This window comes from Rousettus aegyptiacus, unplaced genomic scaffold, assembly GCF_014176215.1.
Source record: "Rousettus aegyptiacus isolate mRouAeg1 unplaced genomic scaffold, mRouAeg1.p scaffold_m13_p_1, whole genome shotgun sequence".
Taxonomy (NCBI): domain Eukaryota; kingdom Metazoa; phylum Chordata; class Mammalia; order Chiroptera; family Pteropodidae; genus Rousettus; species Rousettus aegyptiacus.
The window spans coordinates 15,604,032-15,631,397 of NW_023416284.1; the positions used below are offsets into that span (position 1 = coordinate 15,604,032).

A 27,366-nucleotide genomic window follows, 5' to 3' on the forward strand; every position below is an offset into this window, starting at 1 on the left:
CCAGAGTTACCGTTTACTGAGCACTTGTCACATGCCAGGCACTGGGCTAAGCATTTCCTGCATACCATCCCACAGAAGCCCTATGAAGCCCTCTAAGGCAGGTATTATCCTCATTGTACAGATGAGAAAATTGAGGTCCAGTAAGCTAACATTGCGTATATATAGGTGGAGGGTTTGGTTTTAGGACCCAGGTATGTAGAATTCCAAGGTCAACCGTTATTGCCTAGGACTGCGTGCGCGCGTGTGTGTATGTTTTCAGGAGGGAAGACAGGTGCGTGGGTAGCTATGACTGTGGGTATTGGGGAAGGAGCCAACTAGATGTTCTGGACCAAGGTGGGGAGGTTGGCAGAGTCGAGGAGGTAATCTGGCTAGATGCTTCTGAAAGAGAAAGCAGCATGGAAAAAGTTTGAGAGAAGGGTTCAGAGCCGACTTGTTGGGGCTGCTGGGTTGGATGAAAGGTCAGAGCTGAGTCTAAGCAAGGACTTAGAGTCTAACCCCTGTGGGTTCTGACTCACAGGTAACCCAGGTTCCCTCTGAGTCCTTGGGAGAAGGCTGTCTCAGACCTGGGCCCATATCCCAAGAGAGCACCCTTCCCTGGGGGCCAGTCAAGAACTATGATAATAATATCACTGTTCATCCAGTTAGCAAAACGATTTTAGTGTCATTAAAATATACGACATATATAGCACTTACTATGTGCCAGGTATAATTCTGAAGACATCCCAAACATTAACTCTTTTCATCTTTACAACCACCCATGAGATATAATCCCCATTTTACAGGTGAGGAAACTGAGGCCTGAGGGATTTAAATAACTTGCCTCAAGTTATGAAGAAGTAGGGGAAACAGGATCCCAGGCTCCAGTATCCATGTGTTTAACCACCGCATTCTGCCAGTGGGGTTAAGAATACATACTACGCTGTAAAGACTCCCTATCTACAAATGGAAAAACTGAGGCCTTGCCAGATGACGGGATTGGCTCAGGGAAGTGGGGAAGACAGATCACTATAGGAAGTCGAGACTCCTGATCCCAGCCTGTCTTGGTCCCGCTACAAGCCCATCTCCTGGCTCTCTTTGGTCTCTGCTCCTTGGTACCTATTATCTCATTGGGGTCTCAAGAGGGCCCAGGAAGGAAGAAAAAAAAATAAGAATTCAATTCTGGCACTATTTTCCTAAAGACAGTTATTCCCCTTCCCTTTTTTCTTTCTGATTATTAAAGGGTAGATGATCATTGTAGAAATTTTCACAAAGATAAGACAGAAAAGAAAAAAAATCATCTTAAAATTCCTTCTTAAACACTAGTGGATTTTTTTGCCCCCTCTGTTTTTTATAAATAATCAAGCTGGGAGGCAAGAGATTTGGATTCTGGTCCTAGTTTGCCGTGTGACCTTGGGAAAGTCCCTGCCCTTCTCTGGGCTTCAGGATCACCTGTGAAATGGAAGTTCGGGTGGGGTAACCTCAGAGAAGGCCCCTCACAGTTCTGACCTTCTGTTTCTGCTTCCGTTTCTGGGACTGGCAGAAGGGGCACACGCAGGCTGTCTCTCTGAGGGGGATGCATGGCTGACAGCTCCCAGCAAGTCACCTCCGGGGAGGATGCGATGACCCTGTAAATAGCCTTTATCGTAGGCACAGCATTCTCAGGCCTGCCTGCTTACCTGCCCATATGGTGCCCCCTGCCAGCAGGACACCACCAGCTGCTCTTCACCAGCCAGCCCTAGGGGATTGCTTTACTTTCAGCCCGGAATGCTTTCTCTACTTCCTCAGGACCCAGCTGGTTCAGAGTAAAAAAGGTGAGGGGCTCAGCCCTGAGGACCTACCTACCCATCACTACAGCCCTTTGCCAGAAAAGACGGTCTGGTGTGGTGAAAAGCTGGAGAGAGGGCAGGAAGAAGAAAAGAAAGAGGTATTGACTGTATTCCAACTCCATTTGGACCCCTCGCTAGGCTTCTGGGATTCAGAAATGAATCAGAAAAACTTAACTGCCCTTGAAGGACACAAAGTTTAGTAGGGACAAGAAGCATAGAAACAGATAGCAGCAGGGAGAAGCCTAACCAATGGGTGGGAATCAGGGAAGGCTTGCTAGAGGAGGCAACTTTATAGATGAGTTCTCAAAGATAGGACTCAGCCTTTCCAACTAATGTTATTTAATGCTTACAGACAACTCTGTGGAATAGGTATTGGTGTCCATTTTACAGATGAGGCTTAGAAAGGTGAATTCACAACTACCAAAAGAAGGAAAGTTTGGTTCCAACCCCTGGTATTCCACTCTGGCCTATGGGTCTGGGTTTGAATTCGCTCCCAGCCTCTGACCCCTGCAGAGACCTCAGTGAGTGCTTCTCTCCCTGGCCTCAGGCTCTTATCTGTAAAGTGGATCTGTCACTGGCTTCAGTGTTGGGGGAGCAAGGGACCGAATGGCTGAAAAAACACTTAATTTATAAACCGAGAGGGGAAATGTCAGCACAGCCCCATTTTTCCCCGGAACACAGGAACGGGACTCCTGCCCTCTAAGCCAGGAGCAATCCCAGAGGCTGAAGTTCACCTTGCTGAGGCAACCCCATGTAGAAGCACCAAGGATAAATAGGCTCTCTTTTTGACTCTCTTAGGCAAAGCCTGATGGGAAGGTTCAGGATCCTAGAGTTAGAACATCTGTGCTTTAGGAATTCTACCATCCAGACTCCCCTTGAAGTGTCTCCAAGCAAGCAGGGCAGGGTCTAAGCCCAGGTCATGCAGCACCTGGCCCTGGCAGGTGGGGAGGCTCACTAGCAACAGGATCCCATCTCATTTTACAGACTAAGACCCAGAAAGGGTTAGGAGGTCAGAGCCAGAGCTAAGGCGTCTTTCCCTGCACCTCAAAGCATAACAAGCAGGCCATTCCACTTCTGAGTCTATTTGGGGTGTGGGGTGAGCAAGGGACCGCCCAGCGTGCCCAGGTGGTGCCAGTGAGCAGCCTGGGTGCTGCTGCGTGAGTTAAGTGCAACTAGTCTCGCTAAGACAAACTTTTATACTCCTGCCCCATTCCTAGCAAAGTTCTATAACCCCCACTTCTCCTTCTAAGCCTCCCATTGCTCTGGGCATCTCCCTCCTCTTAAACCTGACCCTTCTCTTTGGCCCTCGGTCTCCCCATCTGTAAAATGGTCTTCAAGTCCCTTCACACTGTCTAGAATTCCTAGGCGCAGGCGGCGGCTCGCGGACCCGCAGGCTCCTACGAAGTGGGGAATTAGGGGACTGGGGAGAGGGAGGTAAAGAGGGGTCATGTAGGGCTTTCGGCGCCCTTTGTCTGCACAGCCTCGGGGAGCACGGGCAGGCGCGGCGCGCAGCGGAGCGGGGCCGGGCTCGCTTGGGCGGAGCCGGCCCGCCCCCCACCCCGCCCCGTCGGACGTCGGCGCGGAGCTAGCGCCGGGAGGGGCGGAGCGCGGTGCCCGCGCGCTGCCTGGCCCCGGCGCAAAGTTTTCCCTGACGGAGTTTTGGCGGCGGCGGTGACGGCGGCCCGAGAGGCCATGGACGCGCTGAAGTCCGCCGGGCGGGCGCTGATCCGGAGCCCCAGCCTCGCCAAGCAGAGCTGGGGGGGCGGCGGCCGGCACCGGAGTGAGTGTGTGCGCGTCCGCCGGGGCCGGGCGGGGGCCGGGGGTCTGGCCGCGTGGACCGGCCTCCTGTGGACTCCCGGGCGGGGAGAGGCGGGGCCTGACCCGAGCCCCGAGGTCCAGTCCGGCCCTTCCTGGCTCCGAGGGGTTAGGGGTCGCCCGGGGTCAAGTGTGCCTCCCCCCCATCTCATCCCCGCTCTGCGCAGCTGGGGAGGAGGGACGGGAGCTGAGGTAGGAGACTGGAGCTCCGGGTCCCGAGGTCGGGCGGCAGTGGGAGAGGGGTTGCAGGTCAGGGGAAGAGACTTGCACGACCCCCGGCACCTCCCCACCTCGCCGCCCTGGACAGCTCGGGGAGGCAGGAGCTCAGCGTCGGTGCCTGGGGGAGGGGGAGTGGGCGCAGGGGCTGGAGAATATGCTCCCATCCCTGCAGCACTGCGCCCCAGCCGCGACGTTAGCGGCTGGCGGGCGCCCACTTGCCCCTTCCCCCCCCCCCCACCCCGTACAATCCACGAGGTCATCTTCTGACTTCCGGGCGTCCAGAAACTGTCCCAGGTATGAGGCTGGGTTCGCAGGTACCTACTTGAAGTTGCGGGCGAGGCTCTGCCTGGAATCTCAGAAGGTACCGCAAATCGGGCCATCTCAAGCATTGCGTCCCCTCCTCTAGCCAGCCAGGTCCAGGTGGCGAGGAAGGCATCCTGGCTATTTTTGAAACCTGTTTTCTCTTGCACCTTCCCCCTCGGGCTTCCGAGGCCCCTAGGTGCCCAGGTGAATAACAGACTCGCTGCCACCTCTCCCCAAGGCGCCTGAGAGGCTGCTTCCTCCCCGCCCCCCCCCCCCCCACGCACACACCGTCTCCAGTTACTCTCAGGGAACCTGTCACCTGGTACCTTCCCCTGAGGCCTGAGAAACCCAGCCCAAGTCCCTGCTTTTTCGTGAATGGGGTGGCTTGCCTGGTCACGTAGGCCTTCCTGGTAGATGTGGAGCCAAAGCCAGGACTTATACACGTTCCCACCCCCCTGCAAACCACCTGGACCCTGGCGTCTTCCCCAACCAGGAAACCGCTGACAGTACCCTCATACACCGCCCCCTTCCTTCTTTACGTTCCTGAGCTCCGCCAGGGCACCTGGAGTTCCCTTGGCCCGGGAATGCGGGTGGGTCTGGGCCTAGAGAGCTGGCCCTGCTCCTCCTCTTGAACTCTGCTGTTCCAGCTGTGGCTGTCTCCTAAAGGGAGACTGGCACTGGGAATATGAGCTGGTGCCTGCTGGTGGAGGCGGGGTCAAAAATCTTTAGGGCCAGGCCAGGGATTTACCTTTTCCCACACTTAATGACTCCCCAAATAGTCTCTTTAAATATTTGTGGGATTTGACCGGGACTTCCTCAATGATAGACTGTTCTGGTGGGGAAACCCTGCAGTTTTCTGGGATGAGGGAGGGGGCCCTGGATAAGGGAATGAAACTTAGAAGCCCCTCTCAATCTGGGAGACTGGAAATATTGGATGGTGGAAAAGTTTCTCCTGCCAGCTCTGATCTTGGACAAGCCACTTGTCCTTTCTGATTCTCAGTTTCGTCATCTGCAAAATGGAGTTAAAAATTCTAACTTGGCAGGGGTGTTGAGGTTATTGATAAAAATGCTTCCTTTTGGCCCCTAATTGATGGTTTCCTTCTCCCCCACTCCCATTCCCCTTGCCTGTCATGTGTACATTCTACATGACTATGACTTTTACTGTAGTGGAACAAGTTTGGGGGCTCAGAGCCTGTCTACACCTGCAGAAGAAAGGAGAGGAGACTGTCCCCTGAGACACACAGGCCCCCAATAAGCCCAAAGTGCTGTCGAGAGCCATCTGGATCTAGAAGGAGCTGGGTTGAGTCCCCAGCACACCCTCTCGAGTTACTGTCATTATTTTCAGTTTCCTCATATGTAAATTGTAAAAAACAGTAGTACCCACTTCAGATTTTTTTGTGTCTGTGTGGGGGTTAAATAAAATCGCCTTTTGCCTGGCATGGAGAAATAATTCAACAATTGGTAACTACTGCTTTTATCAATTAATGTTTTATACAGGGTTTTTGCTTCCATTATTTGATTTGTTCCTGCGAAGTGTCAGAGCAGGGATTCTTATCAGATCTGTTTTAGAGATTAAGGAACAGAGGCTCAGGGAAGTAGAGTCACTGACCCCGACACAGAGGTCTTGACATAAAGCTTCCGACACAGCTGTTGAGAGGCAGTACTCCAGATGCCCAGCCCAGAGGTCTTATCACTGTGCCCCATGGACTCTGGCCATGGGAGAAATGGGCAGGCTCCACCCCATGCTGGGCTGGTGGTTCTCGAGGACAGCCGTGGCCACAAGGTATAGAAGGAAGCTGTGGAATGTGTCTGGTGTGGGACGTAGGGGCAGCCTGGCCTGAAGTGGTGTCCCAGCCAGGCCTTGGATTCACTTTGAGAGGCGGATTGAGTTTGGGGGCCACACTGGAGCTAGTGGAGTTAAGGGTAAAGGGTAGACTTGACACCTACTGTGAACCGTGACTTACTTCTCACCCCTCCAGGTCCTTAGCCAGGATTAGCATGATCATTATTTTATTTGTGGCCGAGAGAAGGGAGGCAGCTTGCTTGAGATCACACAGCGAAGCCAGAACCTTAGGCTTTTTTGCATTGAACCTAGTGGCCCCCTGTCTCTTAGTCCTGACTTCGAAGGAGAACACTCACCCTCTCCCACGTGTCGCTTTTACCCCACCTCTTCAGAAACCACAAATATTTTATTTCAGGCCCTGGCCAGGGATTTTCCTTTCTTCTAGTTGCCTGGAAGGGTGACTCATCACAGCCCCACAGTACCCCTCTTTCTAAGAGGGGTCTCTCTCTCTAACCCTCGGGCTCCTTCTTGGGTTGTGACAGCCTGTCAGAGGGCTCAGTGAGAAGAGATAAAGAAATACGTGGCATAAGTTCAGTAAAGGTAAGTTCATGGTGGCGGGGGCAGGGCTAGGCAGAAGATCTATTCATACGTATTTATAATATTTACAATAAAAGGTAGAAATGTGCCCCCAAACCATATTTTGTTGAGCGCTGATTGTGTTCAGCACTGATAGAGGTGTGGGGAGTCTGGCGAATGAGTCAGTCTCTCTTCTGATAGTGCTCCCCATTTGGTGGAGAAGGCAGGCTGCCCGGGGTGCAGGTGAGTAGTATGTGCAGGTAGCGGTGATGCCATGCAGAAAGATAAAGCAGTGAGGAGATGATGGAGACAGCTTCCTTAGGTAGGGTGGGTCTTCATTCGGGTTCTTCTAGAAACAGATGCTGAGACAAAGATCTGAGTGCAAGTCATTTATTTGGGAAGAGGTCCCGGGAAGTATTCTTAGGAGAAGTTAGTGGGGAAGAGAGTCCAAAAAGTGGACACTACGAAGGTACTTAACCACTGTGGACGACTGAAGAGCCATCCTGCAGGGAGCTCCGGGAGGCAGCAGAGAAGGTGCTCTGCAGTTGTTCAGTCTGGGGCGCAGTTCTGTCCATGGTGGGTGTGGGCTGCTGGGGAGGGGAGCCCCGATGTTCCAGTTTGCATGGTGTCTGCAGTAGCCAGAGAGAGCTGCAGGCAGAGAGCGGCGTGTGTGGAAATGGTCCCCACCAAGGGCGTAAAGGTGGGACACCGATACTGTCAGTGCAGCGAGCCAGGAAGGCCTTGGACAGCCTTGGAACCCACGTAGGAATATAAGGACAGAGGACTCTGGCAACAGCATTCCGGCCAGAGGGAACAGCAGGTGCCGGGGCGTTTAAATGGAGGCTGGGCCTCTGCTTTCCACTGGTCTGGTGGCTGAGGGGTATGTGGCTGGAAGGGGTCGCTGCCCCCTGAGGGTGAGCCAGACACTCCTTTCAGGCAGGCCTGCAGGGAAGGATGCCTGACCTTCCTGGGTGATGCTCAGTCTAACCCCTGCTTTGTATGGGAAGGGCATGGTGGGTTGCAGGAGAGGGTAAAGAATGAGGGCTATGGCAGGGGTCCCCACCCCCCAGCCTATAGGCTGGTACCATCCGTGGCCTGTTAGGAACCAGGCCACACAGCAGGAGGTGAGTGACAAGTGAGTGAAGCTTCATCTATATTTGCAGCCACTCCCCAGCACTAGGAGCACAGCCTCAGCCCCACCTCAGACCATCAGGCATTAAGAGTATAGGAGCTCATGGGAGCATTGGTCCCTGGTGCCAAAAAAGTTGGGGTCTGCCAGGCTATGGGATTCAAGGACTGGCACTGTCAATTATGAGCCATGGTCAGGCTCCTGAGCTTCTTTATCTGTGAAATTGGAATCTTAATATCTCCTTGACTCTTCTCATAAAATACTACAAATGGCTGTGTACACACTGAAGCTCTTTGCACTTGGCCCTTGGAAATGACAGTAGCTCACACTTCAGTGGCACTTGGTATGTAAAAGGCCTGGATCTAAGCACACCTGAAGTGCGGACTCATTTCGTCCTCACAGCAACTTCATGGGTGGGTGCTATTATTGTCCCCATCAAGTGAGGAAACTGAGGACCAGGGAGGTGGAGGAACTGAACACCACAGCTCATCTTCAGACCCCATCGTTTTAACCTTGAGAGCATATTTTTCTCCTACAGTGTAGGTAGGTAGGTACTTAGGAAATGGTAGCTGGCGCTATTATCATTTTTTAATTTTCTTTCGATAATCTTAACAACCTCTGAAATTTGCCTAGCACTTATCACATCCTGAACCTTCTTATGATGATGTTCCAGAGGGACTGAACCCATTTGTCAGAAAAGGAGTCTGTGGCCTAGAGAAGCAGCCACACTCCAGGTCACAGCAGAGCTCAAGTCCCCTTCGGAGGTGTCACTGTGGCTTCTGAGGCCATCTCCCCGCCAGGCTGGAGGAGACTAGAGACTCGGGCACCAGTTGGGGATTCCCCTGGCACGTGGGTTTGGCTGCAGCTCTGATATTCCAGGTACCAGCCAGGCCTGGTAATCTGGGGCAGCAAAAGGGACACAGGGGCACCCTGCCTAGCTCTGACTCCTGGTCAGGGGGCCTTAACGAGGATAGAGCACATGTTTGCAGCTGTGAGTTAGACTGGGCATATGCTCTGTCCCCAGCTAACTCTGACAGCAGGTCATCTGTAAAATTGCAAGTTAAAATAGCATAGTCATTACCCACCACAGGGCCAAAAATAACCCAGACCGGAATAAGGCTGTGGACTCAGGCCTGTATTTGTCTGGGGACCTCTGGGAGCTCTTCCTGAAGCCCGGGCTCCTTCTGGGAAGGAGCCTGTTGCCTCCAGCCTTTGTGAGGTGGCTAGACTGGGAGCAGGGTGTGGTAGTGAACCCTACCTCTCTCTGTTGAGTGCTCCTAGATGCTGGTTTTTGGGGAGGGCGTGGGGCATGAGATACACCTCATTGAAGAGATGAGTCGTCGTGCCCAGAAATAGAGGGGAGGAAGTAGGCCTCCCTAGACGGGAAGGAGGATCTGTGCCGGTCCTGGGAGGGCGGGGTGATGGAGGTGGGCAGGGAGCAGTAGGACAAGGAAGGGCAGCAACACTGGGTAGGGGTGCACCTTCTCCACGCCAGTTTCTGGGGGAGACAGACATGAATGGGAGTCCTTCAAGAGGAAAACACACGGTAGGCAGCTGCTTGGTGATGGATGATGTGGCTGTGGCGGAAGAGAAGAAAATCCACACTCAAGAAGCAAGAGCAGCCCACTGACAGAAGAGACCAGGCCCCATAGGAGGCGGGACTGGGTGGGGCCTTCTGCTGCATTCGTTACATTCTATTATCTCATCAACGGGTCAGAACAGCCCTGCGAGCCAGGGATGATTTGTTTCTCATTACTTCATAGATGAGAAAACTGAGATTCAGGGAAGGTAATTTGCTCGAAACCACTGTGTCAGACCTGGAATTCTAGGATAAAGGCCCTTGCTCTTAACTGCTAGGCTGTACTGCCCGAAAGAAGGCTTCCTGGGGGAGACTGAGTGTGAAAGTTTTGATCAGGCAAGGATATGGGCATTTCTGGTAGAGGGAACTACTCGAGCAAAGACAGAAGTGGGAAAGTAAACATTACATCATGAGGAAGAATCTCTGCAGGGTTGGAGCCTCTGGTGGGTGGGTGGGTAGGTGGGTGTGTGTGTTTGTGCGTGCGTGCGCGCGCGCGCATATGCATGCAGGGTCATGGTGGGAGAGGAGACCGGGGAACCTGTGACGCCTCAACAGTCATTGCCTGTGGTGGGAATTGCTTGTATTGGGTTGGGAGCTGGGGGGTCTTCTGACTTGTGCGACCTTGCATCTTCTCTGGGCCTCAGTTTCATCATCTGTCAACTGAGAGGTTTGGGCATAAGGTCTCCAAGGCCGATGAGTGCCAACCATTCTAGTAGGGCCCTCTTCCAGGTGGCTGTAGAATAAGGGAAGGGCCAGGCTAGGGAAGGAGGAATGCAGAAAAATGCTGAGCATTTCAGAGGTCAAGGAGGGCTGGGGAATGTTTTGACAGCAAAGAGGTCATCCATGACCTTGGCAAGCTATGGCCCTTTGGAATGGAGGGAGCGGAAGTGGCTTTGGAGAGGGGCCAGAAAAGGGCTGAGCCAGAGGAAATGGAAGAATGGGGACTTGGAAATGAGGTGGGGAGGGTAGTTTGCCCTAGGGCAGGGGTAGATAATGGGATGAACAAGGCCAAGCCTGATCGACTGGTGTTGCCTGGAGCCTTGTGTTGAGAAACAGTCCAAAGCCTATAAACCAGGTGGAATAGAGGTGAGATTGATTACCAATGTCTGCCAAGGACACAGGCAAGAGCCCTTGCAGCACGTGCTTTGCCATCCTTGCTTAGATGGCTCTCTGGTTGAAAGTGGTGCTCATGGTATCTACTGACAGAGGAAAAGCCTCAGGAATTAAGAATTGTGAGAAGAAATACCTCTGGTTCTAGGAATTTCTCCCTGACCTTTTGCTTAAATTAAGGTAGTTTGCCTCATGGGAAGATAGTATGGCCTAATGAATGGGAGCTTGGGCTTAGAGTCAGTTTAGCAGCTAATTTGACGTATTATTTGTCCTTTGAGGCTCGGTTTCCTCATCTGTGAAATGGGAGTGAAAAAATGCCTGTTTGCAAGGTAGCCGCGAGTGTTAGAGGTAATGGTACGAGATGCTGCTTTGTGACTATTGTCATCTTTGTTACTTGAGAGGTCTGTTTTGTCCTCATGATCATAGTATAGTGGTGGTATTCTTTAAGAGCAAAGCCCTTGTCTGAGTTGCTCCTAGGCCCCCATCACCCAACCCAGGACTAGGACACTTCAGGACTTTCTGATTCTTTTTGGAGGATCAAATGAAATATAGGCTCATAGCTGAAGGGACAGAAGATAGGGTCACTTTGGGATCTTCTCAGTGAGGGCTGGGCCTCGTGTTTGGGTGGAGGCCCAAGGGCTAGGGCTGAAGGGCAGTGGGCCAGGGGCCAGAGCTGAGAATGGGGTTGGAGGTATTGCAGGTCAGAATGAAGCCTCGGGGTTGCCCAGGTCACTCTTTCACTCAACAAATACTGAGTGTCAGCTTTATGCTAGGTTCTGGATGACCAGTCAACAAGTCTCTGCTCACCTGGATCTTAATCCAGGGGTCTGGTATACATGTAAGTACTGTACTCCCCCTGCCCCAACCCCATACACACACCAAACACACATGCATTCTTTCTCAGGCGAGGAAATAGTCTCAGAGAGGGACAGTGGCTTGCTCAAGTCAAACCCAGAGATATGTGGGTATTTAAGCTCCTTCTGGCTGGTAGAGGAGACAGAGCCACTGGAGAACTAGAGCTCTAGGACAGCTGCTAGGAGCAGGTAGAATAGACCCTGCCAGGGCCTCAGCTACCTTGGAACCAATGATGCCCAGTCCTAAACTTTCTTCCTGTGGCTCGTCCGTCAGAACCAGTGAGGGTCCCAGGAGGAGGTAGGGAGGGCACAGGGCTTCTTTTAGCTCCCCTCCCAGGAAATGGTCTAGAGAAGCTGGCCCTGGCCATCTCTGTGGCAGCCCCTGGAAGCCGATTCCTGTCTGGATCCTACTCTATCCAAGATTGTGTGTGAGGGTAAAATGCAATTTCCTCATCTGTAATACCTCCTACAGTGTAGCATCTGAGAGAAGATGGTGAGGGATAGACAAAGGGCTCTAACAGACAGGAGCATGGGATGTTCATTCGTCCTGGTGATGAGCTGGCAAGGATCCCTGGAGACCTTCCTTCTTCTGGCCTAATTGCTTCTCAGCTGAGTGATCAGATGCCTCTAGGCCTCAGCTGCTGGGGATGAACCCTGGGGATGGTTAACACCTCCACTGAAGACCACAGTTCCCCTGCTGTTCCTCTTCCTGCACAGGGCCCTTTCTCACGTGGGAGGGGCAAGGTGGGGGCTTCTTTCCATCTCTCCCTTCCGGCCTCGCCATCAGTGAGCCGGGCTTATCTTCTCATTTCCCAACCTTCCTAACCTTGGTGGTGGTCCCAGTTTTAGAGGACCCTTCCCATGTGCCCTGTTCTGTCTGTGCCATTACTGCAGCCCAGGCACTATTAGTGTCAAAGAGGGGAGAGGACTTCCCTGAGACCATGCAGGTGGTAGGAAACAGAGCTGGGATATGAACTCAGATCTGCCATTTTCAGGTAGCCTTCATATGATGTCATATGAGCAGTCACTGCTCCCTTCTGCCGACCCTTACCTCCCCCGACTCTCTTTGGCCTGCTCTCTCTTTCCTCCCTACTTGATCTCTATGGCTGCGCAGATGGAGGACAGCAGAGCAGCCCGGGGCTGTGGAAACCACCCAGGTTTGAATTCTGACCCCAACCCCTTTATTCATTGTATGTGGTCTTTGTCTGGTGACTGCCTCTCTGAGCCCCAGTTTCCTAATCTCTAAGGTGAAGATAATATCTGCCTCGCAGGATTACAGTGAAGAGTCAGTAAGAAAATGACACAGTTTGTGCTCAGCAAATGTTAGCATTGAATCGAGTTTGGGCTTTGGACCTGAAAGTACGGGTTTGAATCTTGGCTCCTGTACTTGCTGGCTCTTTGGACTTGGTTATGTGATTTTTGCCTCCCTGGGCCTCAGTGCCTTTGTAAATGTCAGTATGATTAAGTGCCTACCTCATAGGTTCTCATGAGGATTAATGAGAATATTTTATATACAGCTTCTTACAAGATGCTTAGTGTGTACTAGAAAATGTTAACTCCTTATTAAATATGAAAATAAAAATAATGGTAGACGGCGGGACCCTGATGCCCCTTGCTGGGTCTCCCTGGAAAATGGGGTCTGCAAGAGCTGTCGCTGTGGCGGGCCTGCCCAGCAGGCTCTGAGGTACCCATCTTCCTGCCCAGAGCTGCCGGAGAACTGGACAGACACTCGGGAGACACTGCTCGAGGGGATGCTCTTCAGCCTCAAGTACCTGGGCATGACGCTGGTGGAGCAGCCCAAGGGCGAGGAGCTGTCCGCGGCCGCTGTCAAGAGGATCGTGGCCACGGTGAGCCCCAGTCAGGGGAGCCGGGGGCCAGGGCCAGCTCCTTCCCGGGGTGCTGCTCGTCCCCTGCTTATTACCCCCATCTGAGCCGTCCCTCCCCTTGAGTCCCCTTGCATCTGGTTAGGGACTCTGGTAGAGGGAAGCCATTGGGCTTGCAGGGTCACGGTCAGTGTCCTCCTCTTCAGCAGTTGTGGCCATGGCCTCTCTCAGCCTCCCCTCCCCCAACTCAGGCCCCATGCCTAAGGGTTGGTGATTTAGTGCTAGGGAAGAGTAGGGAGGGAGGTCGCTGTCACCCAACCACTTGCCCTATGGCCTGAGGGACAGGGTAGCCCACCAGGGACCACATTTCCCCCTCCCCAGCTCTGAGTAAACATGGGCCCTGTAAATCCATCTCCCTTGGTGGCCTCAGACCCTTCCAGCTTAGGCCCTGGTATAGTCATTTTGTGGAGCAGAGTCCCCAGGAGTTAGCCTGCTGCATTGTGATAGCCCACTCACTGCCCAGAGTCTGAGGTCCCTTCTAGCTATGTATCCTTGGGCAAGTCCCTTAACCTCTGAGTCCATTTCCTCCTGGGAAGAAGCCCTCTGCCTGTGAGGATGACTCGAGGTCCAGCGCTTGGCAGACAGCGGTGCTCGGTGAGCAGCAGTTGTCCCTGTTGTTAGAAGAAAGTGCCAGTTACCCAAGCTGAGGCCTCACACGGGCCTGGAGTCGGGGGCCTAGCAGCTAGGTGTAACTCACGAGAATGGGTCCCAGGCGAGGCAGGCAAGCAGGCTCCTCTGACCCATGTCTGCCCCCAAGGCCAAGGCCAGCGGGAAGAAGCTGCAGAAGGTAACTCTCAAGGTAACGCCACGGGGGATTATCCTGACCGACAGCATCACCAACCAGCTCATTGAGAACGTGTCCATTTACAGGTATGCTCAGAATTCACTCTGCCCCTGGGGCAGTGGGTAGATGCCCTGTCTGAATCCAGGCTCTGCCACTTCCTGTCTGAGTGACCTTGGAGCCTCAGTTTCCTCATCTATAAATGGCAGTGGAAACAGATCTGGCCTTACAGTGTGGTTATGAAGTGCCGAGTGCACAGTGCCAGGCTCCCAGTGGGCGCTTGGTTAAATGGCAGTGGCTGTCGTCATGAGCACTAGTTAAAGCAGGCAGCTGAGGCCCAATCGGGACTGGGAACCGCCCCCCCCCCCCCCCCCCTCCGCAAGCACGCTGCTGAGTCGGGCTCGGAGCAGAGAGCTGCAGAGTCACTGCCCTTTCCTTCTGCTGTGAATGCAGCAGCTCTGCGCTGGACATGTGTCCAGGCGTCCAGGGAAGTGTGATACTTAAATGAGGTAATACCTGAAGGCAGAGCCTGAGGCCACAGTGTACTTGATATCTGCGGTGGTGGTGGTGGTGGCGGGAGCTGTTTACTAAGAGGCAGAGCCCAGCCCTTGGAGCCTCAGGCTCTACCCACCCATCTTGGCTGGTCAGCTGGAGGATTTCAGAGCTAGAAGGGATAGGATAGCCCAGGCCCATTTTATAGTTGGAGAAGCTGAGGCCCAGAGAAGGAGTTTCCCAAGGCCTCACAGTGAGGTAATGGCTTAACTGGGACCAGGACGCCTAGGCTCGAGTTCTGTCCATCAGGCCCCTGTCTGTCAGGCATCCCTCCACCATTGTGCTTTGTCTCCGAGCTGGTGGCTCAGCCCTCCGGAGCGCAAGCCAGTACCGGGATGGGGAACGAGGGGATGAGGGAGTTAGAGTTTCTATCTGGTGTCTTCCACCTTCTTGATTCTTCCTGCCTCTTTTAACCAGGTGAGGCATCACACCCAGCTCTGCCCTGAAGGAGCTTCCAGTCTAGGAGCAAATGGAGAGGGAAATGGGAGATAGAATAAAAGTGTTTCTCTAGAGGACAGGGAAGGGTGGGCCTGCCTGGGGAAATCTGGGAAGGCCTCCCAGGGGAGGTGGCAGGAGACTGGATCCTCTGGGACGGAGAAGCAGCTGGTGACCTGGCTCCCCTCTCCGTCTGCCCACTTGGGGTACTAATCCCTATGTCAATGCCTGTGATCGAAGCCGGGGTCACACTGAGTAAGGGAATCTGCTGAACTTCCGTCCCCACTCTGGGCTGCCAAGAGAGTTCATCTCCTGATTAAGAGTCCAGGATGACCGGAGCCAGCATGGAAGGGTCAGACAAGGGGTCGGGGAGAGGAGAGAGCTTCCGTGTCTCCCTCCTGGCTCCGCTGGGGCTCCTGGTCTGATCATCTCCACGCATCCTCACCCTGCTCCCCGCTCCCCCAGCCCCTCCGGGCTCCAGGAGGATCTGCTAGCAGCCTCACTCACCCTGGGCCGGAGAGGGCTGGAACCCGTCTTCCCTCTGGTCAGGACCCTGGTAGGAGGGCAGGTGGGGAGGGGGAGGCCAGGCGAAGAGCGTCAGTGGGTGGGCATCGTCTCGCTCCCCCTTCCAGCCGGTCAGCACAAACCTTTAAGAAGCAGTGGTTACAGCTTCTGGAATCTGCAGAGAAGGTCAGGCCTCAGCGCTGCCACTAGCTTGGTGTTCTGAGACTGTTGGCTTCAGTTTTCTTATCTGAAAAGCAGGGATAATGATAGAACCCACCTCGGAGGACAGCTCTGAGAATTCAATGAGGTAGTATCTGAACATTGCCTGGTATACAGTGACGGTTTAGCTGTTATAATTTTGGGGTGTGGCTCAGTGGAGGGGGGGAAATGCCCTTCCTCCAGTCTTTCCCCTACTCCTTCCTGTCCAGCTGGGTTCCCCCTGCCACCCCATCCCCTACAGACAGCCTAGAATGCCAGGCCCAGAGGTCCCGGAGGTCAAGTCTGTCCAGATCTTGAGCTGGTGGAGTGGAAGGGCAGGCTCTCTGGAACTCAGGAGAGAGACCCGAGGGGGTGTCCTGGATGTTGTCAGGCCCTCGTGCTGGGATCTGATGACATCGCCCACTTGCCTTTCAGGATCTCCTACTGCACAGCGGACAAGATGCACGGCAAGGTGTTTGCGTACATCGCGCAGAGCCAGCACACCGAGAATCTCGAGTGCCACGCCTTCCTCTGCACCAAGCGGAAGATGGTGAGTGCCAAGAGGCCGGGGCTTGGGCAGCCTCTAGCCTTGCCTTGGCATCCCTGCCCTTGGGGGCCCTGTCTGGTGGAGAGGCAAGACCAAGGCAACACGTCACTTAAAAGATGGAACCCCAAGTGGGTGCTGAGAGCCAAGGGCGCCAAGATACCGGTCAAAGCGGACCGCCCTAGCTGCTCAGCCTGGCTTGTGGGCAGTGACAAATCTGTGTTCCTGGTGAATGCCCTGGGCCCCTTCCTCTCTGTAACATGATGTGTCAGATTTACGATTTTGGGGGATCTCCTGTCAGTAGGACAGTCTAGAAGTGTAGGACCTCGTAGGGACTGGTGATTGGAGACTGGTGACCAGAGGGGCCCAGGGTGAAAGGCAAAGGCCGTCAGCGCACCCGGCTTGCTGGTGCCAGAGCGGGGGGCAGGGAAATGGCCATTTTTTGGTATCTACTATGTGCCTCTTTCAGGGGTAGGGTTTGTTTAATACAACAACACTGAGAGGTTGGGGCCGTTACTGTCTTCATTATTTTTATTTTTATTTTTAACGAGAAAACAGACTCATAGAGGTCAGCTGTCTTGCTGAAGATAACGTAGCTAGCCGGACAGAGTGAGGATTTAAACCCATGTTTTTTCCCTTCCCTGCTTGACCGTGAGGCGCCAGGAACTCTGGGCCCCATTTCCAGGCCCCTGCCCGCCCCGGCCACATCTAGCTGGGATGAGCAGGAACCTCCATAGTCTCTGGGTATTTGTCTTGAACTTTGGGGCAAGCAGCTGTTGTGACTCACCCTTTGGTGTTGGAAGCCCCCTTTGTTTCTGAGGCCCCCAAAGTCTGAGTCTTTGCCCTGTAAGGAGGTTCCACTCATTTATTCATTTATTCGTTTACTGTTGGCCTCTCTACAGAGCCCAGAGCCCCAGTCCTCATGCCCTGTGGTCCTGGGAGCCAAGGAAACAAGACCCACCCTACCCCCCCCATCATCAAGGACACACCAAGGACATCACAGTCTTTAAATTACCCCCTAGACTTCCTGCTACCCATCAGGCATGCTTTAGATATGAAACAGGTTTCCTACTGCTGCCGTAAGAGCTTACTATAAACTTAGTGGTTTAAAACAACACAGATTTATTCCCTTGTGGTTCTGGGGGTCAGAAGTCTGAGACGAAGCCTCCAGGGGAGATGCATTTCCTTGCCTTTTTTAGTTTTAGAGACCGCCTGCATTCCTTGGTTCATGGCCCCCTTCGCCAACCTCAGAGTCAGTAGTGAAGCCTCTCCCAGTCTGCCTCTCTGCTTCCCTCATCACATTACAGCTCTGACTGGGGCCCACTGCCTCCCTCTCATAAGGCCCCTTGTGATTGGACCCACTGGGTAATCCAGGATAATCCCCCATCTCAGAATCCTTAACTTAACCACTTCTGCAAAGCTCCTTTTGCCATGTGAGGTAACACTCTCAGGTTGCAAGGATTAGGACGTGGCTGTCTTTGCAGGGGGCCACAGTTCGGCCTCCCACAGGTCTCGCGGAAGGAGCACAAAAGGTGGAGACAGACTCAGGGTCTGATCCTGGCTTATGTGCTGTGTGACGGTGGGTAAGACTCTGCCTACTCTCTGGGCCACTTGCTCGTCAGCAGAATGAGGAGGTCATCGCAGTGACCTCTAAGATTGTTCTGAAAGGCCCCAGTTTCTTTTGTGTGCCTTTTTTCTTTCCTGTAGACTCGGCGTTGCTGGCCACTTACCCGGGCCTCGTGATGCCCCAGGTCCCTGAGCTGCAGTAGCTTTTCCCGTGACAGCAGACTCCTGGCTTTGTTTCTTACGAAGCCACCCAGACTTAAAAATACAGGCTTATTATGTCTCCATTGTTTGTCTCTTCCTCCCCACTGACCAGAGTAGGCACGGGGCAGGGCATCGGAGTTGGGGTGTGGGGGGACTCTGAAGATGGAGAGGCTTCCTCTGGGAAGGGGAGGTTGAGGGGTAAAAAAGCGGATGCCGGCCTAGCTGCTGAGAGAGGCCTGGCTTGGGGCCAGAGGACTTCAGAGGGACCCGATCAAAACCAGCTGGCCCCATGCCAAGGAGTCGGTTATTATAGAAAACAGCCCAGCCACTGCTTGATTCTGACAGTAGAGCCCTGGTCAGGCAGAGGGAAGGGCTCCTGTGGAACACTTAGGCCCAGACACTCTTTGGCAGGTTCTCGTCTGTGTCAGGGACTAACTGGCTGGATCACGGGCCTGTCCTTCTTCTCAACCCTCTCCCACCTGGCCTCTCGCCTTCAGGGAGCCTTGAGGAGGCCCCCTCAGGGGACTGCTCAGCCCAGGAATGTGTAAATAGACCACCTGATGCAAAGATGGTGTTCTTGAGGCCCTCCAAGGCCTCTGCTGAGCCCCAAGGCCTCTGCTGTGCTGCTGGCCTGGGAGCCTGGCTGTGATGGGAATCTTGAGATGCTCAGAGCTCAGTGGATACTTCTGAAGAGGAAACAGCAGATGAAATGGGTGCCTTAGGTTTTGTAGCCCACCTGCTGGCAGGTAGGCCACAGATGTAGAGTCATCCTGCCAGGGAGCCTTGAATTTGGATGTTGACATAGTGCTCACTCCTTTTGGCATGGGGCCCACAGTCTCCACATCCCTCCCCTTTCTTGTGTGGATGCCTGAATGAGCAAGATGTCTGTGACCCACCAGGGCTGGGGACAAGGGCTTCCTTTCTAGGTCGCCCACCAGTTCAGCTCAGTTCAGCACAACCCCCAGGCCTCCCTTCCCTGGTGGCCTCTGTACTAAGAAACATTTCCATCTGCCCAACTGGGAAGCCTCGGCCAGCACTTCAGCCTCTGGGCTCTGAAGTGAGGGTGGAGTTGCTGTGAGCCAGGTGCAGGTGGACTGATGGTGAGCAAAGTGATAGCCCTAACCCTGCCTGGGCAGGGTGGGACAGAGCCGTTCCACTCACGTGGCCATCGGTATTCCTTGGGTGATTCTTCTGTGCAGGGAGTTATGCTTCTGGGGCAGCAGGACCGTGAGGGACATGCGGCTCGACTTGGGCTGCGTGCCAGACTGGAATCGGATCCCAGGGTTCTGGCCCAGCTCTGCAGCCCTAAGCTAGACCTGGCCCCCTTGTGGACTTAACAGCCTGGTTACAGAGAACAAGACAGGAACACAAGAAAACTGGGCAAGGTAGAACCTGGTCAGGGTAATAGGGTAGACCCACAGGCCAGAGGCACTCAGTGGAGGGATAGGCATCTGGCCTGTGGAATCAAGGAAGGAAGACGCTCCCCTCCCCGCGGGCAGACCAGAACAATCCCTCCTTTTGCCTAGATTCCTACAGCCACCCCAGAAAGCAGGGCCCAAGCCCCTCCCAGTCCCTGTCCAGCCTGGGCTTGCAGCCACCTGCATACCTCCAAATCCTGGGTTATATTTGGTTTAACTTGCAGCTCGGGACTTCAGGGTGGAAGGGCAGGAGCGTATGTAAATGAACGAGCAGATTTATGCAAAAACAGTATCAGGCTTGTGCCCCCAGATTTCCGGGAGGTAAAAATCATGGTGTTTCCATTTCCCTGCCACGTTGGGTGACCGGCCCTTGCTTGGGTGTATAGTGATCTGACTCCAGCTGGTAATTAGCCCATATTTTTAGTTCATGGGCAATTCTCAATGGTAACTGGGTCTATTAAACTTGATTCAGACGTGACAGCTTAAATTGTAAACAGCTGTGAAGAGTTTCATACTTAATTACCATATTTAAGTTTTGCCATAAAGCGTCCGTACTTCCATCAAAAATGTAAATGACGGAGACATTCAAATGAGATTTTATACTTCGTGAAGTTTAATTGGCATGGATCAGTCAGCTTGTTTAGGGATTTAAAATTTTTAAAAAGAGTTTTAAAGGCAGTAGCCACAGATTCATTTCTCAATTAAATTGAGTCGTCTGGCAGAGAGGAAGGGAGCGGGGCAGAGGCAGGCTAAGCCTGAACTTGCTCATTCGAAAGGGCTTGGCGCTTTCTTCCCGAGGTCCTGGCTTTCGGAAGAAAGCTCGATGTCGCTTCCAGCTAGAGCTACAAGCTCTGGGACTTCCACTTCAGAAGCCGAGCCCGATGAACCCTGAACTGGGATCAGAGAGAGGCAGAGGCCTGCACGTGGGGTTGGGGGCAGGTCCTGGCTGGAGTGCGAGGCCTCAGGACGCCTGCCTCTTGCGCGGATGTAGTTCAGCCAGCATGTCGCTCCTCTGGTGGGCTTTGGCCTGCTCTGGAAGCAGCGGTTATTCTTGCCTTTAGGGAGCACCCAGACGGGGCGACACAGGCATGTGAGCTGGTGACATGCTATAGAGGGTGGCATTTGAGTTGAGTTTGAAGGGTGGGTGGGAGTTCCCCAGGGGCGAAGCACCAAGGTGTGGCCCCTCCTTACAGGTGGGTTATGGCACTGAGTGGTTTTGGTCCCCTGCCACGGGCTCTCATTGTTATCTTGCTCCTACCAGGAAATGTATAAGCTTCCTGCTCCCTTTCTGGGATTCAGTTATAAGCCCTCTGACCCTTTATAGTACTCACCGGTCTGACCTTTGTCTCAGCAGCTAACGCTCATTCAGACAGTGGCCTGGGCTCTTTCCAACTCTGGCTTTTCCATTCTCTAATTCCGAGGGCTCAATCACTGTGTGAAGTCCTCAGGTAATTAGCGAGGGCTTCTTGGAGGAAGAAAGCCTCACAATTAATTGAATTTAGGGGAGGAAAGAAAAGCGGAGGTGCCAAGGTGCAGGCTGGAATGAAGGTCGGAACTTCGGCTAGCTATGGGTAGCGGAAATAGGGTCCCAACTACATGGAGAGAGTGTAGCCTCATTGTACCCCCAGGCTGCTTTGATGACCTGGGAGGAGCCAGGACTCTGCCTCCATCGTCAGGCATTCCAGAGCCTTGGAATGGAGCCAGGGTGGGCCTGGCCAGGAGCCCTCAGCTTCCAGTTCAGACTCGCTGTTACCTGCCTAACACTGCACCCCTCCCCTGACCCCACTTCCTGTTTTTCAGGCCCAGGCTGTCACCCTCACAGTAGCTCAGGCCTTCAAAGTTGCCTTTGAGTTCTGGCAAGTATCCAAGGAAGGTGAGTCTCGTTTGCAGACACGGGTAGGTTGGGGGTATAGAGGGGCCATTGAGGAAGGCCGGCAGAGTAGCATGGGGTGGGGAGGGGATGGTAAAGGTCCTGGAGTCAGGCCTGGACTGACTCCCACCTTCATCATCTACCTGATTTATGACTTTGAACAGGTTCCTTCACCTTTCTGAGCCTCAGTGACTCCCCGCCTCCCCTTAAAAAAAATGGGAACAGCTGTCTCTTATCCCAGAGGGGCTTATGAGGATTAAACGAAATCCCCAAAGTTTCTTTCCTGCCTGCTAGAGACCTACCACCTGCCCCCTGAGGGTGGCCACAGCCTACTCCCTGCCTAGCAGGTGCTGGGGATGGAGTGCTGGGGTTTGTGGCTCCACCGCACTGTGCCTTGGTCCCACAGAGAAGGAGAAGAGGGAGAAAGCCAGCCAAGAGGGAGGGGACGTCCTGGGCGGGGGCCGCCTCGACAGCACACCCTCGTTGAAGAACCGTGAGTCTTGGGCAGGGGAGTGGCCAGAATCAGCTGCATGACATGGGGTCTGCCTTTCAAGCAGAGGGTCTCACTCCCTCCTGGGCTGGAGCAGACGCTTCGTTTTTTATATTTTTGTTGTTGTTAAATAAATAATACATGGTCATTATAGATAAATTAGCAAATGTAGATAAAGAGGAAAAAATTACTTGTTATGGTGCATTTGCTTCCAGCTATGTCCCTATGCAGGTATATAAATATGTGTAGGCATCTCTCCGTGTACACTTTACGTCCTATTGTATGCTCTCTTAAAAGAAAATTAATAACTGCTGTGAATATAAAAGTTCCAGCCTAAAATGAAAAGTTCTTACCCTGTGGGCAGCTCTCCAGCTGCTTTGGAAGGTGCCAGGGTGGGGCTTTGGGTGGTGTGGGTGCTGGCCTGGGAAATGCCATGTCCAAGAGTCAGGAGCAGGACAGCTCAGGAGGCTGCAGGGTGGGGCTAGGAGATGAGGCCGGGAGACAGGAGGCTCCTCGCGCACTGACCCAGCTGACTGGCCCCTTCATAGCGGTTGCCACAGGGAACCTGCTGGACTTGGAAGAGATGACCAAGGCCCCGCTGTCCACAGTCAGCGCCAACACCACTAACGCGGATGAGGCCCTGCGACCTCAAGCCTTGAACAACAGCGGTGTTGTCTGGGTGAGTGTTTGTGTGGCCTGGTGACCCCACAGGGGTCTAGCGACCCTCATCCTGAGCCCTGGATGAGGCCTGGGCATGGTCCAGGCCCTAGCACCCATGCCTGACAGGCCCCTGAAAGGGCCAGACCCAGCCCAGCAGCACCCAGACCCAGGGTACGGGCTGAACAGTGTTCCCTTTGAACCCAGGGCTGCGTCCCCAGCAGGCTTGCCTCCTAGCACAGCTGTCTCCCCACAATGCCTGGCCTCTTGGCCTGAGCATCCACAGCTCGGCCCACCACAGGACCAGCCAAAGGCTCCCTTGTTCTCTGTGTGGGCAGAGTTTGCTTCTGACAACCCTCCCCCCTCAGCCGTCTGAATGAGGAGTCTGAGACTCCAGCAGTGGGCAGTTGGCCCCTCACTTGCTCTGAGACTTAGGCAAGCCCCCTGACCTCTGTGTGTCTCAGCTTTTTCATCCCTTCAATGAGGATGATGACCTCTGCCTGCAGAATCTCCCAGAGGAACCTGATTTTTTAAATTAAACTTAAATTTTTTTTATTTGAAAATAATTTGACTTATAAAAAACGTTGCAAAAACAGTACAAAGAATTCCTGCTCACCCTTCATCCAGATTCTCCAAATGTTAGCATCTTATATAACCACATCACCATAATCAAAACCATTAACACCGATATGCCGCTGTTACCTAACCTCTAGACCTTAGTCACATTTCTCCACTTGCCCCCACAATGTCCTTTTTCTGGTTCAAGATCCATTGCAGAATTGCACATTACTTGTCATGTCTTTTTAATTTAAAAAAAAATTCTGGACTGTTGAGAGCCATGAGAAACTATCAAATCCCAGTGCCCTGAGCCTGTCCTCTGCTCTCTGGAGCCGCCCTCGCCACCTGCCCATCCTCTCGGGGAGACTGTGAAGGGGCCCCGCCCATTGTTTTCCCACCGAGGCTGTGGGATTCCTGCCACCAGTTATCCCTGGAGCTTGGAATTTGGGCCGGGCTTTTGGAAGTGGATGAAAGCGAGAAAACTTCCCCACCCTCTTCCCCCTGGAATCTGAAAGCCATAGCAGTCTAGCAGTCATTTGGTTCAACCCCCTCATCTTCCGGAAGGAAAGGTTGAGTCTCAAAGAGGAGAGTAGCGACTTGCCTAAGGTGTCACTCAAGTAGAGACAGAGATGGGAATTGAACCTACCCAGGTCCCTGGGACCCGGGTGCTCTTTCTCCTGCCCCACATCCCAGATTTGGGTCTCTGGGCTGAGATGCTGATAGCAGTCGCCAGGCGGAAGGCCTGTCTGTACCTGTTTCTCCAGGTGCCTCCAGACCCCTGCACTTGTGTCTGGAGTCCCCGTAGTTTACTCAGGGCTGGGACAAGTCCCAGCCATGAGCATGGGTGCCCACACTGAGAGCTTATATCTCCTGCTTTGTTTTTCCCAAGGAGCTGGATGACGGCCTGGATGAAGCATTTTCAAGGTAATATTAGCTGGGCTCCTTATGCTGGGGAAGGATGCAAGCATTTGTGAGCTGGTCTCTGGGGCCCTTTGCCATGCCCGAGATCATGAACTGTGACCTCCAGAGCAAAAATCTTAACTCATATACCTCCAGGGATGGGGAGCTCACTACCTGGCATTGGCCAGGTCTTCTAGAAAGCTCTTGCTGTTAAAAATTATTCCTGGTGGCTGCTCTACCATAGTCTCAGCTAAACTAAACACACTGCAGCTCAAATCTTCTTCCTGCACTTGGTGTAACCTTCAAAAATTGACTCTTTTGCAGGCTTCATTCCCTCCAAAGGTTTTGCATTTATGGAAAGGGGCTAGGGGAAGGCAGTGCTTACTGAAGCCCATGGAGCGTTACATAGACCAGGAATGTCAGGCACCCCTAAGAGATATTTTGGTCTAGCTTGAGGTGATGGCAGTTCCCCATTTTCCCAGGGGCTGTCCCTGTAGCCATGGCTACCTTTAGCTTGGGGAAATGCCACCAAGAAGGCTGAGGAGAGGCCCGGGAAGCTCAGGGTTCTGAGTCAGCCAGGCCCCCCTTTCTCCCATGGGACCCTTGGCAGCCTCCCGTGACCCTCTCCCGCCTCCCCGACCCAAGCCTGGTGGAAACCCCTGGACCCAGCCCCCGTGAGGGAGGTGGGAGCAGCTCATGTGGCCCCTTCAGGGAGGCAAAGGCATTCTCGTTACCATTTTCCATGCTCCACTGGCTACCTACCATCCTTATTTGAAGAAAATCTCCCATTTGCTTTTTGCAGATTACCCAATATCATGTGTCCTTTATTAACAACTTTGAAAATCATCAAAGCATTGAACAGGAAATAATACTACCCCATAATCTCACAGCTCAGACCTTTGGGCTTAATTCATGCTAATCCTATACGTATATATATTTTTTGCATTGGTCAGCTCGTCGTATTTGTGTTTGGGGATCTTGAGTTTCCCTCACCACCAACTTCGGGAGCATTTCTCTAGGCTGTTAAAAACGCCTTGTGCACACCACACTGGTTGGCTGCCTCGCATTCTTTTAAGAATATGGGCCATAATTTACTTAACTCTCCCCCGTACTCCCCTTAGGTTGTCTCCCTTTTTAAATTCATTTTTGTACAGCACCGTGTCGAACATAGTTATAGCCACTAGTCTTCTCGTGGTTGTACCATCTCCCTCCCACGGGTGCCCCCTGCGCTGCCCTTGCCAGCGAGGCCCTGTCCCCTTTCTTGGGCATTTCCTGATGGAACTGTGGGTGGTACAGATGCCCCAGCCTCTCTGGAGGGAGCGCCCTTGCCTGCCCCTCAGTGTTCTGAGGCATAGGCTCTCTGCCCAGAGGCTGCACCTCTCCTGCCATCTGAGACTTTCTTCTTTGGCCCCATTTTCCCACCCGTCCCAGGTGCTGGCTAGGCTGGACTGGCCCCTCCGGCCCTGGCCAGCCCCTTGTCTGGGCCCTTGGCTCACACAGCTCTGCCTTCCAGGCTTGCCCAATCTCGGACGAACCCTCAGGTCCTGGACACTGGACTGACCGCACAGGACATCCATTACGCCCAGTGCCTCTCGCCTGTCGACTGGGACAAGCCTGACACCAGCAGCACTGAGCAGGACGACCTCTTCAGTTTCTGAGGGCCCAGGGCTTGTGGGACATGTGACCAAAACCACCTGTGGTTGGGGCGGGGCAGCCCCCAGGACCTCCAGCCACCCTTTTCCGGCTGGCGGCACTGTCAGCCTGCAGATCAAAGCTGCAGCCAGTCAAGCAAAGGGAAGGAGAGTTTTTTTTTTTTTTTTTTTTTTTTTTTTTTTTTTTTTTTTTACCCTGCTCTTTCTCTAAGAACTGAAAGATGCCTTGAATATTTATTCAGTGACTTCTGGTTCAACTCGGAAGCTGGTTCTGTGTCAGGCACAAGCGCGATGTTATAACCAGCTTCCTGCCTTCTCTTGAGTAAGCTCTGCTCTGCTGTGCCTGTCAAGATGGTCACCAAAGCATTTCTTGTCCCTTCTCTCGAAGGACCCAGATTTCCCTGGAGGCAGCCCTGCTCCTCACTGGAGGTAGTCAGAGCGTTCACTTCCATCGTCTTGAGAGCACAGGAGGGCACCGCAGCCTCAGGAGAGGGCTGCGTCCTCCAGCTCACCTGCCACGGGGACCCCAGCAGGCCTGGGCTTTAGCCCCCGGACCTGGGGTTCTCAGAGACAGAGGGCCAGCCCCTGACCAAAGATGACCCAGAGCTGGCACTTTAAAGCACATGCAGCAGGTGTGGCCCCCGGGGGCTCCTCAATGGTGCTGTAGTGCAGGGCTTTCTGCCCTTCTATGAGAAGGGGCCCAAAGACCCCGTGGACGGTCCTCTCACGTGCTCAGAACCAGTGTAACTGGCCGCCCACGGACTCCCAGAGTGTGACTGCAACAATGGGGGTCATCTCCGCGTGACTGCCCTCCATCAGGGCACCCCACCTTCCCCCCTCTCCCCCGGGCGCATGAGCTTGTGCTCACACTTCCTTTTCGTCTGTGTCTGTGTGTATGAGTGTCCCTGAGCCCCTCCTCCTGTACTTCCTGGGGGAATATATGAAACCTCACACCTGGATTCAGGTAAGACTGTTTCGTTACCCTTTTACAGATGAGAAACCTGAGGCCACCCGTACGGAAGGGGTAGCGTCCGGGGAAGGTCTCAGACCCGATGCCAAAGCTGCCTTCTCACCTGCGCCTCGCACAGCTCACACCTCCTTTTTTTCCCCTAGCTTTGTTGTCCTCCCAGGAACCAAAAACCCCAGCTATTTTCTAACCAAAATGTGTTTCATAACAAACCATCTGGTGCCTTTCCACACAGAACTGGCATGAGGCTCCGTGCCCTGCTAGCTGTCTCATCGCTGTTGATTTCTGTGAAAATGGAAGTGTCTGAAGTCTGTTCATTCAGAGGGTGAAACAAAACCAAACTCTGTAAGCGTCGTGCTGTTCTTTCCTGACACTCGGCCCTGGGTCGGGACACACCAGCAGCAGTCTGTATTCAGGGTCTCCCTTCCCTTCCTTCGCCTTCGCCCCCGCAGGGCTCCTCACATCCTGGAACCCAGCAAAGCTGCCAGCACCATCTCCATCCCGAGGTGCCTCCTGGGCCTGGCTTTGCTGACCGTAAGTCAGCTGCTGATGGTATTTGGAGCAGGTTTCACCAGCCCAGGAAAAATACCATTGCTTAGAATCAACTGATCTAACTAAGCACGTGAACCAAAACACAAAGACAGAAGTGCCTAGGTGAAGGACGGAGTGGGATGTGTAGAGTCTTTACGAGAATATAAACATACCTTCTTTTCCCTGCCCAGTTCCTGCACCCCTGCTCCCCACCCCAGACCTTGGTATTGGCCCCTGTATTTGTCATGAAGCAGCAAGGATTGGGCCTGACATGAGCCAGCCCTGGCGCCAGGGTCCAGGAGTCCTGAGAAAGGCCTCGTAGTGTTTGTGTGAGTTGGACTGTGGCCTTTGTCTTGGTCTCCGGCCACCAGCAGTAGGTGTGCTCCCTGTGTGTCTGCAGAGCAGTCTCGTGCTCTTCTTTGTGTTGCTGTAAAGGCACTTCCAGTGAGTAAAAGAACAAGTAATAAACATTCTCTTTTTGAAATA

The 27,366-nt window shown here is 53.5% G+C and overlaps 1 protein-coding gene across 3 annotated transcripts; it reads left to right on the plus strand.

Moving 5' to 3' along the window:
• Positions 1 to 1,745: 1,745 nt before the first annotated feature.
• On the plus strand, positions 1,746 to 27,366 carry LDLRAP1 (low density lipoprotein receptor adaptor protein 1). 3 transcript variants are annotated; one of them, XM_016129835.2, is made up of 9 exons: positions 1,746 to 1,903; positions 12,878 to 13,020; positions 13,814 to 13,926; positions 15,962 to 16,076; positions 21,056 to 21,128; positions 21,532 to 21,618; positions 22,164 to 22,294; positions 23,720 to 23,754; positions 25,244 to 27,366. In XM_016129835.2, exons 2-9 carry the CDS (start codon positions 12,925 to 12,927, stop codon positions 25,386 to 25,388), a joined length of 795 nt encoding a protein of 264 aa, XP_015985321.1. In that variant the 5' UTR covers positions 1,746 to 1,903; positions 12,878 to 12,924; the 3' UTR covers positions 25,389 to 27,366. The 3 variants fall into 3 exon arrangements, with proteins under 3 accessions (XP_015985321.1, XP_015985317.1, XP_036086094.1); XM_016129831.2 differs by lacking the exon at positions 1,746 to 1,903 and adding an exon at positions 3,421 to 3,585; XM_036230201.1 differs by lacking the exon at positions 1,746 to 1,903 and adding an exon at positions 11,187 to 12,330.

Excerpts from the sequence above, each read along its gene's own strand:
- LDLRAP1 (XM_036230201.1), top strand. The coding sequence starts at position 12,144 with ATGAACTCAGATCTGCCATTTTCAGGTAGCCTTCATATGATGTCATAT. Across the intron at positions 16,077-21,055 it reads TCTGCACCAAGCGGAAGATG|GCCCAGGCTGTCACCCTCAC; the intron begins GTGAGTGCCAAG and ends CCTGTTTTTCAG. Across the intron at positions 22,295-23,719 it reads ACAACAGCGGTGTTGTCTGG|GAGCTGGATGACGGCCTGGA; the intron begins GTGAGTGTTTGT and ends GTTTTTCCCAAG.